This window comes from Seriola lalandi, unplaced genomic scaffold (genome assembly GCF_002814215.2).
Source record: "Seriola lalandi dorsalis isolate HSWRI2012SDOR001 ecotype SW California unplaced genomic scaffold, Sedor1 jcf7180002054332, whole genome shotgun sequence".
In the NCBI taxonomy this organism is placed as follows: domain Eukaryota; kingdom Metazoa; phylum Chordata; class Actinopteri; order Carangiformes; family Carangidae; genus Seriola; species Seriola lalandi.
Genome location: NW_019524885.1, coordinates 1,485,960 through 1,501,659, shown reverse-complemented (window position 1 = coordinate 1,501,659; position 15,700 = coordinate 1,485,960). Strand labels below are relative to the sequence as shown.

At 40.1% G+C, this 15,700-nt stretch overlaps 1 protein-coding gene across 2 annotated transcripts; it reads left to right on the top strand.

Annotated features, from left to right (window-relative positions):
- Window positions 1-224: 224 nt before the first annotated feature.
- slc26a1 (solute carrier family 26 member 1) lies at window positions 225-11,874 on the top strand. 2 transcript variants are annotated; one of them, XM_023407277.2, is made up of 8 exons: window positions 225-358; window positions 5,803-6,283; window positions 6,367-6,576; window positions 6,709-6,955; window positions 7,119-7,350; window positions 7,547-7,730; window positions 8,181-8,468; window positions 8,599-11,874. In XM_023407277.2, the coding sequence occupies exons 2-8, from the start codon at window positions 5,876-5,878 to the stop codon at window positions 9,175-9,177; spliced, it is 2,148 nt and encodes a 715-aa protein (XP_023263045.1). In that variant the 5' UTR covers window positions 225-358; window positions 5,803-5,875; the 3' UTR covers window positions 9,178-11,874. The 2 variants fall into 2 exon arrangements, with proteins under 2 accessions (XP_023263045.1, XP_023263046.1); XM_023407278.2 differs by lacking the exon at window positions 225-358 and adding an exon at window positions 2,092-2,308.
- The last annotated feature ends 3,826 nt before the right edge of the window (window positions 11,875-15,700 follow it).

Genomic DNA, 15,700 nt, shown 5'->3' with positions numbered 1-15,700 from the left:
CACACACACACACACACACACACACACACACACACACACACGCACACACACAAGGACACACACACACATTAGCGGGGGTTTAGTTACTATGGTAACCATCACCCACAGCCGCCCTCCCTCCATGTTTTCTCCTGTCTCCCCTCCCCCTCTGCTCGTCTCCGATCGGCAGACATGAACGAGAGTGGGTTGCACCTCCCATCATGCTTTGCAGAGGGAAACAGGAAGAAGCAAGATGCAGACAGAGAGCAGAAGAGTGGAGTATAGAGGAAAACATACTGATAGTGGGTGAGAGGCACCAGCCAGGGAGGTATGGCTGATGTTGCCCGCAGGTCACATTCAAGCTGCTCCTTCTCTATGGGTGAGTCCTGTTATTTCACTTGTTTCACATCCATAAATCATGATGAACATGTGATGAAGCTTGTAGATGGTGGAGCAGACGTGCAGACAGATGGATGATGCTGGTGGATTTAAAGGGGCAGTGCAGTAATCCTCTCAGATGGAACTGGATGAGCGGTTTTTAGCTTTAGAGGGAGGGAACAACAAAGATGACAGGCCGGGCAGAGACCCCTTATATCTTATGATTGTTTGGTTTGTGTCAGCAGGAAGTGACACTAATCTAATTGTGCACTGATATTAACCACGCACTCTCTCTCACACACACACACACACAGACAAAACACACATGCATTGGACTCTCTCTTTGATGCTTTGGTGGTGTGTTACAAATGTGACTCCAGTCTTAACTGTGACTTAATGAAATCAGAGGAAGATAAAGAAGTTAACTGCCACGACTTCACACCAACACTGACAATAATGCCATTCAGTCTAGCGTATAATGCAAACAAGGACACCCCCACTCCCCCATTCTGTGTGACAGTCTGAGACCCACTTTGGTCTTAGATTCTGTCACACAAACCATTCCATCCTAGTTTTAGTCTATTTATCCGTCTGTCACAGGAGTTTTGCCTGAATAAAATAATTTCAGACCCTCAGTTCTTGTATGAGCCTTATTTCATATTATATATAAACAAGTGTTTTGTTTCATTCACCTCACATTCAGATTCACATTGTTTGGCTTAAGAGTACAGTAGGGGGAAAAAATGCAAAAGAAAAAATAAAAATAAGTGAAAAAGTAAAATAACTGAAAACATAAGAGAGAACATTAGTCAAAGATATGATGAATGATGTTTTCATCTTCTAGCCCTGTGCTCTGAAACTCTGCTCTGGATATCCCTGCCTGCAAAAACCAGAGACCTCATTTTTTATACATTTTTTCCTCTGTAAGTAAGTGTCCCTGCCAATAGAGGGGGAAAATAAAAATGGCCTTTTCTGGTTTGTTCGCTTAGTTTTCCTTAGCTAAGTGACACATCACTGCTCAAATGCAATTCATTATGTACAACATTAAGTGAACACATCAGTTTAGTATAGTACTAAACAGTTCCAGGACTTTAGAGGCAACGTTTACGGGGTTAATAAAAAGGCTAAATGACAAAAGTAGTAGTGTGTAAGGCCAGTTCTTAAATGACTTAGTGTGAGAATATTGATAACTTTTAGGGTACGTGGCTAACGCTTCTAATTATTAGTTTGGATTTCATTTTCTAGTATTTTAGTATTACACATTTTTACCTGTAACTTACTTACTACTGTCTTTGTCAAGGTACAAATACAAAGAACACTTACATCACATCTGATCTGAGTGTAATTCATAAAAGACATTGGTTGTTTCCCGCGCAGCCACACAGATAACAGTGGCCTGTCTTTGCTTGTTGTACCTCATGTATGCCTTATCTTCTGTTTGCACTGTAATCCACTCTGTCTACAGGATGTATCTAAACAGTATGCTGACATACGAGTCTGCGCTCACTTTCACTTTGCAAACATGATCACAGGCCCCAGGCCTTCAGCAGGACAGATAAACATTGTGATCCAGTAAAAAATTGACTTCATTTAACCTCTCTCGCATGCGCACACACACACACACACACATACATACACACACACACACACACACACACACACAGAAATATGCTTTCCAGAGTCCCACCCACTCCCAGTAATCAAGCCAATAAGAAACACTGAGGGTGAGCAAAGGGCTGCTCTTATCTTACTTTTTATCCAGCGGAGATCACACTTATATCTACTGCTGTCTGATGGCTGAATGACATCAAGAGAGAGAGACACACAGAGAGAGAGAAAGAGAGAGACATAGAGAGAATGAGAAGAGGTTAAGCCAGTCAACCGAGCTGATTATAACTCGACACATCAGAGACTTGTGGTCCTGTTTGTCCCAGTGGTGGTGACTCTGCAGGTGAGTACATTATCACACACTTTAGTGACTGGAACAGTGTGTTCTTATAATTTGGATTTATCTAAGGAAGAACCACGATGTTTTAAAATTTGGTTTCTCTGCTACCTGGAAATTTAGAAAAGCATTTAAAGAATAGTTCACTAATATTACTAGAGAGTAGACTATCTTATTGTTATCGTTGTGTTGCTTCTCAGTTTTTTTCACAGTTGATGACAGTGATAAGCTGCAGAAAAGATGTCTACAGTACATTGTTTGAATATGAATTAATGCACAGTCAGTTCTTTATTAAACATGCAGTCCTATATTCATATATTGTATTACTACTTTCAATATGAGTCATCTTCTGTTTACTATTATATTGAATTCAAGCACTTGAGCATGACATTCAAGTTGTACTCATTGTTTCCAGCCCTGTGTGTTACTCTAATGACTTTCTTTGGCTCTTCAAATTCAGTTAAACTAATTATTTGCATGATTTACAAAACTACCTGTTCTCTAAATCAACATCAGCCGCAAAGCAAAGTAGGGGGAAGGTGAAATTACTGTTTAATGGTTACATCATGTTGTAAATTTATTGGTGTTTTTTGCAATTGGGAAAGTAGTCCTGGCTTCAGTAGTTTGCTTTTGCAGACTCACAGTGTGGACAGACCTTGAAGGGGTTTTAAAAAAAAAAAAACTATACAATAAAATGTTCTGTATATCTCCACATGGCAATGAAAAAATTAAGAAACATGACTTTTAGGCTGATGCACTGCTATAAATTTGAAAAGAAAAATAGTTGTTGCTGTGATATTGAAAACATTACTAGATTTAAGGTGATTATTTTGGTAGTTCACGTCATATCTGTTTTAGAGAAAGTTATTTTTTGCCCCTTTTGACTTTTAACATGATTGGACAGAAAAGATTTCAAATATATATTAAAGGTGGACACCAGCCTCAAAAGAAGTCTTCAGGTCATTTCTAAGCAGTGGTGGGGGGCTTTTATACCACATGATTAAAGGCGGGGAACAAATTGATTAGAAACGGGTTACAGGAACTGCTTTAATCAGTTGTTTTCAGTGTTGTTCATGGTTGACACGTAAATAAATGAAATGTTTCTGCTACAAAAAGTTCTCAGTATGACTCCTGCCTTGTTCATCAGTTAATCAGGTGTCTGTGTTTCTCTACTTGAATAAAAACTTGTTGAGGTGGACAGCTTTAATCTGTTTTTTGGGAGTGTTCAACACAAATACAAGGTAGTTCTTGTATTCTTGCTCTCTTTTTGCAAGGCTTTCTTAGATTTTATGTGATATAGCTGAAAGCTACATAGGCTCATTATTCGTCTCCTGTGGCTTCTATCAATGAAAAAAGTCAAATGCGTTTTTTAAGATCCATATGAACACAGATTGGGCCCTGTTTTGGTCTATTTAAAGGGGTCATTATTATGCAAAGTGAACAATTGTTGTCCTGCAAAGTAAAAATGCCTAGAAATAGTGAGTTAGAAACAATCAACAAAGAAGAAAAAAACAGTAGAGGAATGAGGAAACTTAAATCCGTTATCAGTGCAAAACAAGTTGTTTTTCTGCAAAGCAACAAATCTGATGTAAGTAAACCTAAATGATCAAAAAGTATCCCATTTATCATGCTGTCATATCTGTCTGTGAGAGTTGTCAGGGCTCCCACAGGAAGTCTAAATCACAGCACATACCATCGTTGCTGTGATGGCAGAGGCTGATAACATGTCATGCAAAGTGTTTTATGGTTTCTTTGACATGGTTATCTCAGCAGGCATGCAGCTGCTCCTGAGCATAACCAGCCTTGTGAGTTGCCAGTCACAACCTTCATTTGAGTCATGAATATGTTGATCACTTGCTTTCATTCCATGATGTGTAATTTGGTGTCAGATGTGGGTTTTAAAAGCCAGCTGATCATGTTCATCTGTTGCTTATATTATTTACCACTTTAAGAAACAGAACTGACATTTTACGTCAGTGAATATTGACATACACATAATACTAAGATTGGAATTTCAGTGCAAACTTCAAGAGAATTTAAAACTGCCATATAGGCCCAATATACTTGCAGTAATGTGTGACAAGATAAAGAGTCCAACAGTCATCCTAGCAGCCCAGTGAGGCAGTGATAATGTTTACATGCTGATAGCTGGTATAGCATGTTAGCATGCTAACATTCGCTAATTAACATAAAACACGATGTACAGCTAAAGCTGATGGGAATGTGGGAATATTACTGATGATGGGACAACATCACAGTTACAATTAATTTTATGGGGACATGAACATCTGTACCAAACTTAACAGCAGTCCATACTTGAAACCGGAGAAGGTGTGGTTCCTTAATAAACACAGGGCTGGATCTGTGCCTCTGTCAGCATGCAATCACTCCATGCATCCTCCCAAGCATGCAAAGGATGAGATGAAGTAGTCTGCTATTACTTTGGGGTCGTTATTTATTCTGTAGGCCTCCATCCACACTACATAGCAGCTTAAACCATCAATACAACCATTGATAACAATGGTGTATGGCTTCAGTTTATCGTACAAATCCATGTGCCACAGCGCGTTGCGACCTTTGTTGCAGTAATGCCTGCGTCTCAGAAGCCGTGCCCGCCTGAGCTCCACACCTTCAGGATCAAACAACTTGATCAGTTGTCTTATTGTGTCTTGTGATACAAGATGTCCCCTCTGAATTGCACGCAAGTGTAACCAACAATATCCCTGCATTTGTCTATTACCCGCTATTTCAGTTTGCACGAATGCAGCCACCTCTCCTAAGCTCTCGGCACAATCGCTTCAAAGTCCTAATGCTGACAACTACACTGTGTTTATGAGCCGAAAGAGAGAGAATTTCTTTGTCGCTAAAGCTGATTCTGAAGTACAATTTCATCAGTTCATCTATACAAGGCATTTTGTAGAGGCAGTCATACGCGCTGTTTAATGTCATCTCAAAAGGTCGACTGTAATCTTGAAATGGCAACTTTATTCTCAACATTTAGACTTTATTCTCGAAAGGCAAAATTAAAATTTAAATCTTCCTCTTCTGAACCAGTTTGACTTCATTCTCTACATTTAGACTTTATTCTCGACATTTCAACTTTTTTTCTATAAAGTGCATGATTTAAAAAAACTTCATCATCATTTTTTTCCCCTTATCCATGGCCCTAATACTCCTTCGTACCAGTCTGTTATACCCATTACACAATTGTGTTTTAAGATTGATCACTCATTGTCTCACTTCTTGATCTAAATAAACTGCAGTGCAGCTCTCCCAGAGGAAACAAACTACAAATAGCACTGTTCCTACGAAGTAAATGTAAAAATGCCCCACAATTCAAATAGACCAAAGCAAACATGAAAGTACAAGGTATAAATGTGACCCTAAAAGGACAATACACAATCTTATCTATTGGCTGAAGTCATCTCCACTGATATTCTGTTTCCATTTTGTCTTTCCCTGTCCGTCCTGTACATCTTTTTTCCTTGATGTTCTTTTAGGAGCACAGCTGACCACTTTATCCACCTCCCCTCCCTCTTCCACTCACCGTTTTACCTCTGTCTCCTGAAGACCATGGAGGAAGTCACCAACGTCACAGAAACAGCACCGGCCCTGCCACCTCTCCTGGAACGGCGGGTACGCCAGCGACAGCCCACAGTTTCAGTCCTCAAATCCAAGCTGAAGCAGGGTGTGACCTGCTCTGTACCCAGAGTCCGATCCACCCTGACAGGGTTCTTCCCTGTGGTGAAGTGGCTGCCTAAATACAAGCTCAGAGAGTACGTCTGGGGAGATGTGATGTCCGGGGTGATTGTCGGTATCATCTTGGTACCACAGGCCATTGCCTACTGCCTGCTGGCAGGCGTGGAGCCGATCTATGGCTTATACACCTCATTTTATGCCAACATCATTTACTTCCTCATGGGGACTTCCAGACATGTTTCTGTGGGGATTTTCAGCCTCATGAGCCTCATGATTGGACAGGTAATGGATCATAATGGCAATGATCGTACTTAAATATCTTAAATGAAATTATTTGTCACTGATTATTTTCTGGTTGTCTGAAGGTGGTGGATAGGGAAGTGTTCCTGGCTGGTTTTGACCTCAATGATGATTTCAAAGCATCTGCACTTCCTGATGTGTTTAATGGCTCAATAGACACCAACCTCACAGTTGGTAAACTGCACACTGTGGAGCTAATGGGCCAGCAGTGCGGGAAGGAATGTTACGCTATCAGTATCGCTGCTGCTGTTACGTTCCTGGCTGGCATCTACCAGGTAAAGGAATAGCTGTATTCTGACTTTACTGTTGCAAAGATTCTTAATCTTGTTAAACTACATTTTGGCTTTGGTCTTTCAGTTTCCATGTTTTAATTGGCTTCTCTGTCCTTCTTATGATCCTCTCACCAGGTCATGATGGCTGTGTTTCGGTTAGGCTTCGTCTCTGTATACCTTTCGGCCCCCATGCTTGACGGTTTTGCCACGGGAGCCTCTTTCACCATCCTGACCGTGCAGGCTAAATACCTGTTAGGTTTAAAGATTCCCCGTCACCAGGGATACGGCACAGTGGTTGTCACCTGGATCAACATTTTTGCTAACATTCACAAGACTAACCTGTGTGATCTCATCACCAGTGCCATCTGTATTTCCATATTAGGTAAAGAACTCTACTTTACATATTCCTCATACAGTGGGTTTTCTCTAAAATTACCAATATTTATTATAAAATTCATGTAGTACTTGTGATTTGCAATTAAAACCTGAACTCAAATTGTTACTTTTCATTAATTTGGAAAATAACACTGAATTTTGGATTATAGTGGGAGGGAAAGAGATCCAGGAGCGCTACAAGGATCGTTTGAAGATCCCTCTGCCGACCGAGCTGGTAGTAGTGGCAGGAGCCACACTAGCCAGCCATTTTGGGGAGCTGAACAGTATTTATGGCTCCAGTGTTTCCGGTCACATCCCCACAGGGTTCATCCCTCCACAGGTGCCCAGGTTTGGTCTGATGTCAAGAGTGGCACTGGATGCCATTCCGCTGGCTGTCATTAGGTAATGTACAACCAATGAAACACCACGTTTGTATGCCAAATTTGTTCTTGCAGTACAACAGTTAAATGTGATTCTTATTTGCTAACCAATTACAATACAGTTGAAATGATTCCTTACATCAGGTCTAAAAGGTTCTTCTCATGCTTTTGAGGGCAAAGATTAACACAGCCTCAATCGGTTTCATTTTATTGCGTAGTTTTGCCTTCACTGTGTCACTGTCCGAGATGTTTGCCAAGAAAAACGGCTACACGGTTCGTCCCAACCAGGAGATGCTGGCCATCGGCTGCTGTAACATCATCCCCTCCTTCTTCCACTGTTTCACCACCAGTGCAGCTCTAGCAAAAACCATGGTGAAGGATTCAACGGGCTGCCAGACACAGGTAAATTTAAAACCCTTTGAAAATGGCGAAACCCATTTTTAATGCCTTTATTTGTTTTAGAGTTCTTTCTTGAAACATTAATGTGATGTTTTCACCTACACTTGCAAAATTACACTATAGATCTTTGTCGTTTTCAGTTTATAATAGACCTATTATGTTTTGCGCACTGTCACGTGCTTACAAAGATCCGGAAGAAACATTCTCACTACCTTTATTTGCTCTGCAAGGATGGGGAATCAGGGGTTCTGCATGAAGCACATATTGTTTTTGCTTTTTTGTTTATGTTCTAGCTTTCCTTCATAATGAGACGGTTTCTTGGAACATCACTGAAGTCTGTCCTGAGACCTGGTGTACAGCTTCAGCATTCAGAGCAGCACACTGTAAAACAAACAGTATTTTATCTTTCTTCATCCATCTCTGTTTCTCTCCATTTCTCTGCACCTCCATAAGGTATCAAGTCTGATCAGCGCCATGGTCGTCCTTCTCGTCCTCCTCTTCTTTGCACCTTTCTTCTACGCTCTCCAGAAATGTGTTCTTGCCTGTATCATCATTGTCAGCCTTCGCGGGGCACTGAGGAAGTTCAAGGACGTCCCTGCTAAGTGGCGCGCTAGCCGGAATGATGCCATCGTTTGGCTGGTCGCCATGTCGGCCACGGCTCTGATCAGTGTGGAGGTGGGCCTCCTGGTCGGAATCATCTTTTCCATGATGTGCATCATCTATAAGACCCAGAACCCTAAAGTGAGTAAATTACTTGACGCTTGTTTTTGATTACGGATACAAACAATATTTCCAGATCTGCAATGACTTCAGTGACTTTATTGCCTTTTGGTAATCTCTTCATCTCACTTAATCTGATGTCTGATGTTAGGTCTCTCTGCTGGGCCGGGCCAGCGACTCTGATCTTTACGAGGATGTGGATGAGTACAAAAACCTCATGCCTCCGCCTCGGGTTCAGGTCTTCCGCTTCCAAGCTCCTCTGTACTTCGCCAACAAGGACACCTTCCTCAAATCCCTCTACAAAGCTGTTGGAGTTGAACCTTTCTTGGAGATGACTAAGAGGAGAAAGGCAGAGAAGAAGGCCAAAGAGATGTCCCTGAAGCAGGCCAAGGCAAATGGGGATAAAAACAATGGGGAGGTTGTTATTGGACTTGTCAAAAGAGAACTGGAATTCCACACAATAGTTTTAGACTGCGCTGCCATTCCTTTCATAGACTCAACAGGCATGGCAACGCTCAAAGGGCTGGTTAAGGAATACAAAGAAATAGGGGCATGCATACTCCTCGCCAGCTGTAACACCTCCGTCATTGATACCCTGCAGAAAGGACAATTTTTTGGGAAGAATGACAAAGACATGAGCAGCCTGCTGTTTCATACAGTTCATACTGCAGTTCTTTATGCAAATAGTACATATGCAGCATTAGAGAGGTCAGAAGACTCTGTGGTGTAGAACATCTGAAGGAAGAAGGGAATTCTTCTCTTTTCTGAGCCTAAAAGTGATTTTAGGTATTTAGGTTGCCATCTGGAACAGTACTGCATTAGGTAGCTTTGAGGTTGCCTTTAAAGGAGCTTTGTTCAGGAAAACATCAAATTAAGAAGAATATCCTATCAAGCTGATTTTTTAAATTTTTTAAAGCCATTATACCCAGACCAAATAAACCTAATCTGTCCAACAAGCTAGATTTAAGGAGAAATTTCACTGCTGGAGTCATTTCATAAAACTAGGCCATCTATGTAGTGAAAAGATATCAATATACAACAGCCAGTATCCATTACACACTTGTCACTTTTCCATAAAATCAAGAACAAACAAGTTAGAAATGACCCGCAATTGTTCGAATGCCCCACTCGAATACGAACTCTTCACCCCACGTTTGAACGAATGTGTTTGAATTTCGAACAAAAAGTGATAGCCTTAGTGCCTTCCAAGGCCCCTCTCAGTACACCCCCGTTATGGGTACAAAATAAGTAGAGGCCTGTTTCTACTCTATACGTTTCCTAACTCCATTGGGCTCATATATAATAAGCAGCCCTGAATATCTGAGTGTGACACTGGTAAACACTGGTATTTTAATATCAGTTTTTCTCTAACACTGATAGACTGTGTTGCTAACCTTCCTCATAGGCGGGCTATGTAAAAAGCAGAGGTACAGAATGTGGTTAAATCACCCCTCTCTGACAATCTGCGGTATGTGTCTTCCACTGGATTTTTGCAGTTTGACATTGAGCGAAATTCAATGTCTTTCATACACATGTACGCCCAACATTGAAAGATGAGAACCAGGTTGAAAATCTGTGAAGTTGGCAGTCAAGACAGAGTAAACAAACATGTTCCCTGATCAGCAAATACTACCATGGCTGATGGATGATGAGCTATTTTGCCAAATTTATAGCCTGTCTGTACCCATAAGAGTTGAAGCATATTTCTTTTAAGTAATTTTTTAGGCAGTTTTTGCCTTTATTTGGATAGGGACAGGAAAGTTGGGGAGAGAGAGGGGGTGACATGCAGCAAAGGGCCATGCGTCGGACTTGAACCCATGGCTGCTGCGGGAAGGACTGAACCTAAGTGGTACGCGCTCTACCAGTTGACCCACTGGGGCACCCGGATGCATATTTCTTTGTCGACTGTTACCAGATTTGTTACACCTTTGGTTGCTATGGTAATTATGTTTCAAATTTAGATACACATAAAGGCATGGTGATATGATTGTTTTAAGCTGCTTGCGTCATTTCATCTGTAATGGACTGTGCCAGTCGTGGTCACTTGTGTTGCCTTCTCCCGTTACCTTTCCTCCTGTATTTTCCTCATTTCCTCTAAATAACTTTAAATCTGAACACAAGTAAAAATCGGGGGAAAAAGAAACATGAAGTAGGAAAGACAAATGGAACGTATCCATGGTTTTGTACAACAGATTGTCTGTGGCTTATCTTTTAATGTAGATGTTGGGAATCACAGACACAGCCTAACCCTAACCTTGATCAGTAGCAACAGTGATATCAATAACTGAGGTGTAATAAATGTTATATAAATTTAATGTGTACGTTCTTGTTAGTTTAGCGCTTTATTTCACAGTTGCTTTGGTTGTATGTTAATGGTCACAAATTTAGCTTAGTTCTTACTCTTACTTAGTTCCTACTCAGTTGTTGATTTATATCTGGGTTTTTTAAACACTTGTGTCACTATGTCACTAAAGCTCTTTCATCATTTTATATCACTTTAGACCTTTGGCAAAGTCCATAAGAGCTCTAATCCATGAGTCCAGAATCCAGGCTATCAGTGGTATTTCCTGAGGTGCAAACTATTACCCTGGACCTCATAATCATTTCTAAAAGGTTAGTTAAACTGTTCCCAACTTAAAGAAGCGTTTGTGTGTGGTGAAAAGAAAAGCTTTACGTGACTCATGAAGACTGCATGCTTTTCCAGCCTTGTCTTTATACGAGGGCTCATTACAACATACTTGTACTCTTGCCCTGTTCTCTGGTCTCCCAATGGGAACAGCTCTATGATCTGTTCTTGTAAAAATGAAGGATTTACACACACCTGAGATATCCTCTCAGATGCTGAATGAAAGCAAGCAACCACTGGTGCTTCTGAAAAGTATATTTTTGCTTACTGATGGCAGCATGTGATGCCACATATTTGGTCGAAATGTTTCACTGCCACTGGTTTGTTAAATCAATTATTTTGTGATGTGCAAAAAGTGAGCACACATCGTCTTATTGTTAAATCACAGTTTTTCTTACATGTTTTATGATGTTAGTAAAGAGTGAAATCTAGATTAAAAAAATAACAGTTTAATGTAAATACTCTAACTTGACTTGAATTACTTTAAAAAGGATGTATTTTTATTTAATGTGAACATGTTTATGTCAAAAATACAAACAGGTGAAGTGACATTGTAATAAGATGTACACTTTCTTGTTTGTAAGTTTAGAACATAATTGTTTTGTACTTTCATACACTCATTTTGTCATCAAGAGCTGACACCTATTAATTTAACTTGAATCATGGTTGTAATTACATTTAATTGTTTTAAGGGAAGTCTTTTTGACTTTCATTTTAGACATAGTGTTGACATTCAACATCCATATACAAACACTGCCTTAATGTTCAATACTTGAAATAAAGTGATAAGTTTTTTATGAAGTACTTGCATCTGACTTTATTTTTGCATTTTATATCAAAGGACTCTATTAATTACAAAGCTTACTTATTTTGCCAAAGAAATGAATATTAAAGTTACACAACTCAACATTTTTATACTACAATGAATCAAGGGCCCCTCAGCATGTAAGTGTCTTTCAGCACATTGTTTTGGTTTTATGACTTGTATTAGTTTCAAATGACATTTGAAGAACTCAGTGGCAACACTCCATGTCTTTCAAGAAATAATGTTGTTTTTTCCATTAAATCTACAGACCTCAGGGTAAGCAGTTTTCAATGGAATTAACTGAATTAACAGCGGACAGATCCTTTAAAAAAGCTTGACAACAATAAATATGGGAGGAAATTTTAAATGAATGTCAAGTTGCACTTTTTGTCACTGGGACTCAAGTCAACCATATCTTTGAAATTAAAAGTACTTCAGAGCTGAATACTTCCCAAAATGATGATTCGTGTAAAGGCGACACTGTGCTGCTGTGTCAGGCTCCACATAACTATCCATTGGCCCATGAGGTAATACAATCATTGCTATTATTTGCTAACATAATTATACTTTCAAACACTGACTGTATGTCTTGTTGTATGGTCAGCCATTCTCAACAACAACTGTAGCAGAGTTTTAAGTTACTCCCCTCCCAAAAACAGAGACAGGCACATGCTTGTAGCCTGGTCAGGTATACTTTAGGGGCCCTTCTCTCATTTATTAACTGTAAACATGGAAAGAGTAAGCTGTTTGCTTTAACCAAGATTGTCAATGATTAGATAAGTTAACATGTATGAAGGTTTGTATGACCTGTAAGGTGGTACATGGTGTAACAAAAGCAGAGCTTCTTCTTATAAAACATGTTCCTCTTCCTGTTATTTTGTCTATGTGGCTGACATGATAATTGCCCATAAACAGTGACCCCCAGCCTCAGTGATATGCTGTATACATTTGCCCTTGTTGGAGATGCATTATTGGTTCTCTTTCCTTAAGTGCATGACTTTAGCCAAATACAATACATTCAGCCTTTGTCACATTCAAAACTACATTGGTTTGGTTACCTCATCCAAAATTAATTTTGTTTCATTTTCTAAGAGAACATTCAAGTCAGCATCACTAAACTGGCTTTACTCAACAACTCACATATCATTGGTAAAAATAGAGAAGAACAATGGGCCCAAGGAACATCCCTGGCGGACAGCACAGTGTCCCATGTTCTATTAGACAAGTAACTCCTCATTCAGTTACAGGTCAAAGTATTAAAACGACAAGCAGAAAGTTTGATTGAGATCATCTCAATGGTCAATTAAGTAAAACGCAGCACCCAATCCTTTTCCTGATTATATCACTCACCCACTGATCAGTCATCTGCATTAAAGCTGTTGTAGTGCAGTGAAATGCTGAATTGTGAGACCTGGTCAACACATTTCTTTCCATTTTTCTTACATGGCACAGGTTAAAAGGGCAGCTATTAGAACCTGTAAACATGTCCTTGTTTTTGGGCACAAGAATAACTTTTTACCCTATTCACTTAAACTGGTTAAAAATCAAATGTTCAATCTCAGTTTTTCATATGATTGTCATTGATAAGTTGTTTTGAAAATTATATCATTATATGACTTAGAGTATTAGACAGTTTCTTTCTATGTTTTATTTAGTTTATCCTATTATGATAGACTTTTTCCCATTTCCCATCGGATTTTGGCGGAGGAAACAAGGGTGATGCTACAAAAATACATCATCATTGCAGCACTCTACACATGAGGAAAGAAGACAGGACAACATGAAGAATAATTTACATTTCCTAACCAGCAAGGTAGAGAATGTAACATCCACCTAGAGTACATTGTCTACACTGCCCTCTAAACATGCCATGCATCTCTTTTAGTCATTATCTCACCAGGGCTCAGAGGATAATTGGCTTTTTTTCTAGGCTGCACATTTTCATTATCAGATGCTTTTCTCTTCAATTTTAACTGAGCCGGACCCTGCACAGTGGTGGTGGTGTTCGGCCGGTCTGCTCCTCCAATCAATTTCAATTTAATTTCAATTTGATTTATTTAATATACATTATCCCACGGCACTTTACAGGGTAAGGTCGAGACCTTACTTTATTATAGCGAGAAACCCAACAGTTCCTACAAAGAGCAAGCACTCGGCGACAGTGGGGAGGAAAAACTCCCTTTTAACAGGAAGAACCCTCCAACAGAACCGGGCTCAGGGTGGGCGGCCGTCTGCCTTGACTGATTTGGGTTTGAAAGAGGGTGTGAGGGAGAAGAGAGAAGGAGAGGGAGGGAGAAAGAGAGCGCTCAGTGCATCATGGGAATCCTCCAGCACTCTAGATCTATAGCAGCAAAACTAAGGATGGACTCACTTGAGCCCTAACTATAAGCCCTATCAAAGAGGACAGTTTTAAGCCTGATCTTAAATGTAGAGAGGATGTCTGCCCTTCCAAACCCAGACTGGGAGCTGACTGGACAGGAGAGGAGCCTGACAGCTGAAGGCTCTACCTCCCATTCTAGTCTTAGAAACTCTAGGAGCCATAAGTAGACCTCCATTTTGAGAGCGGAGTGTTCTGATAATAGGGAACGAGCTCTTTAAGACACGATCCGAAGGAACATGGTTGGTGTGGGTAAAATAATGGCTGCTGCTGTAGGTGGACTACAACTGGAGTTAAAATCCCTCACAAAGACATTGGTGATTTGAGTAAATGGATGAGGAGGGGACGTTTATATTCTTAGATTACTCACTTTTCCAGCCACCAATGAACCACTTAGAGATCAATTATGGTTTCAGTTACTCACCGGGATGGACGGGGCTGAATGTAGGAGCACTGCCTGGCAGATGAAACTTCACAGGTTAGGCCGAAGTCAATCACTTTGACCCGGTAGGGCTCATGTTGATGGTTGACCAACATCATGTTTTCCAACTTGACGTCTGCATGCATCATCCAAGCAGCCTTCAAGTAATAGAGTGCGTTGGCGAGCTGAAAAGTTATTAAAGTCATACATTTAATACTAATTTCAACAATATTCCACCAGTATCTATTTTCAAATTTTTCTAAGGCAGAGTAGGACATACCTGCTGGACAATCGGTCTGATTTCCTTCAGAGGGAGAGGTCGGAAGTATCTTTCCCGCATGAAATCGTGAAGACTTTTATCCAGATGCTCAAACTCGAGGCAAATATATCCTCTGTCGGTGAAAATCTGGTACCACTGGACAGGGTTGCATTTGTCCGCATTCAGCGATTTGTTTATTTTACAGTGCTACTGTATAACCTACAATATACTGTATACTACTGTATTAATTACAATAACAGACTGTTATTTAGCTGCTGGTGTTAAATATGAAAAAAGATAAATGACAACTTAACTGTACAAAAACCAGGAAATTTATTGTGCAATTTCAACGATACAGTAATAATAATACATAAGAATATTTAAAATCTGAATCTGTTTCCCAGCACTAAACTCTAGTGCCATGGAATCCTAAACCATTAATGCCCAGACAGACAAACGCATATAGTTTTTCAATATTTAATCCAACATCCTGGCTTTCATGAATTCATCTGAATTCTCTACAAGATAACTATAAAACAGAAAATGTTATAAAAGGCTCAGGCATGGGTAAAAGGTAAGTGGAAACAAAACAATCTTCACAAAACAGTCTTACTGTAGGTGTTGTGGATGTTGGTGGCAGCATTAGAGAGGTGAAGGAGATGGGGGTGAGGGGCTGGTGAGGAGGGTGGAGGTGGGTGATGGCATCATATGGAGCAGAGGTAATAACATTAATGATAGTCCTGCAAAAAATGAAAAATACAAATC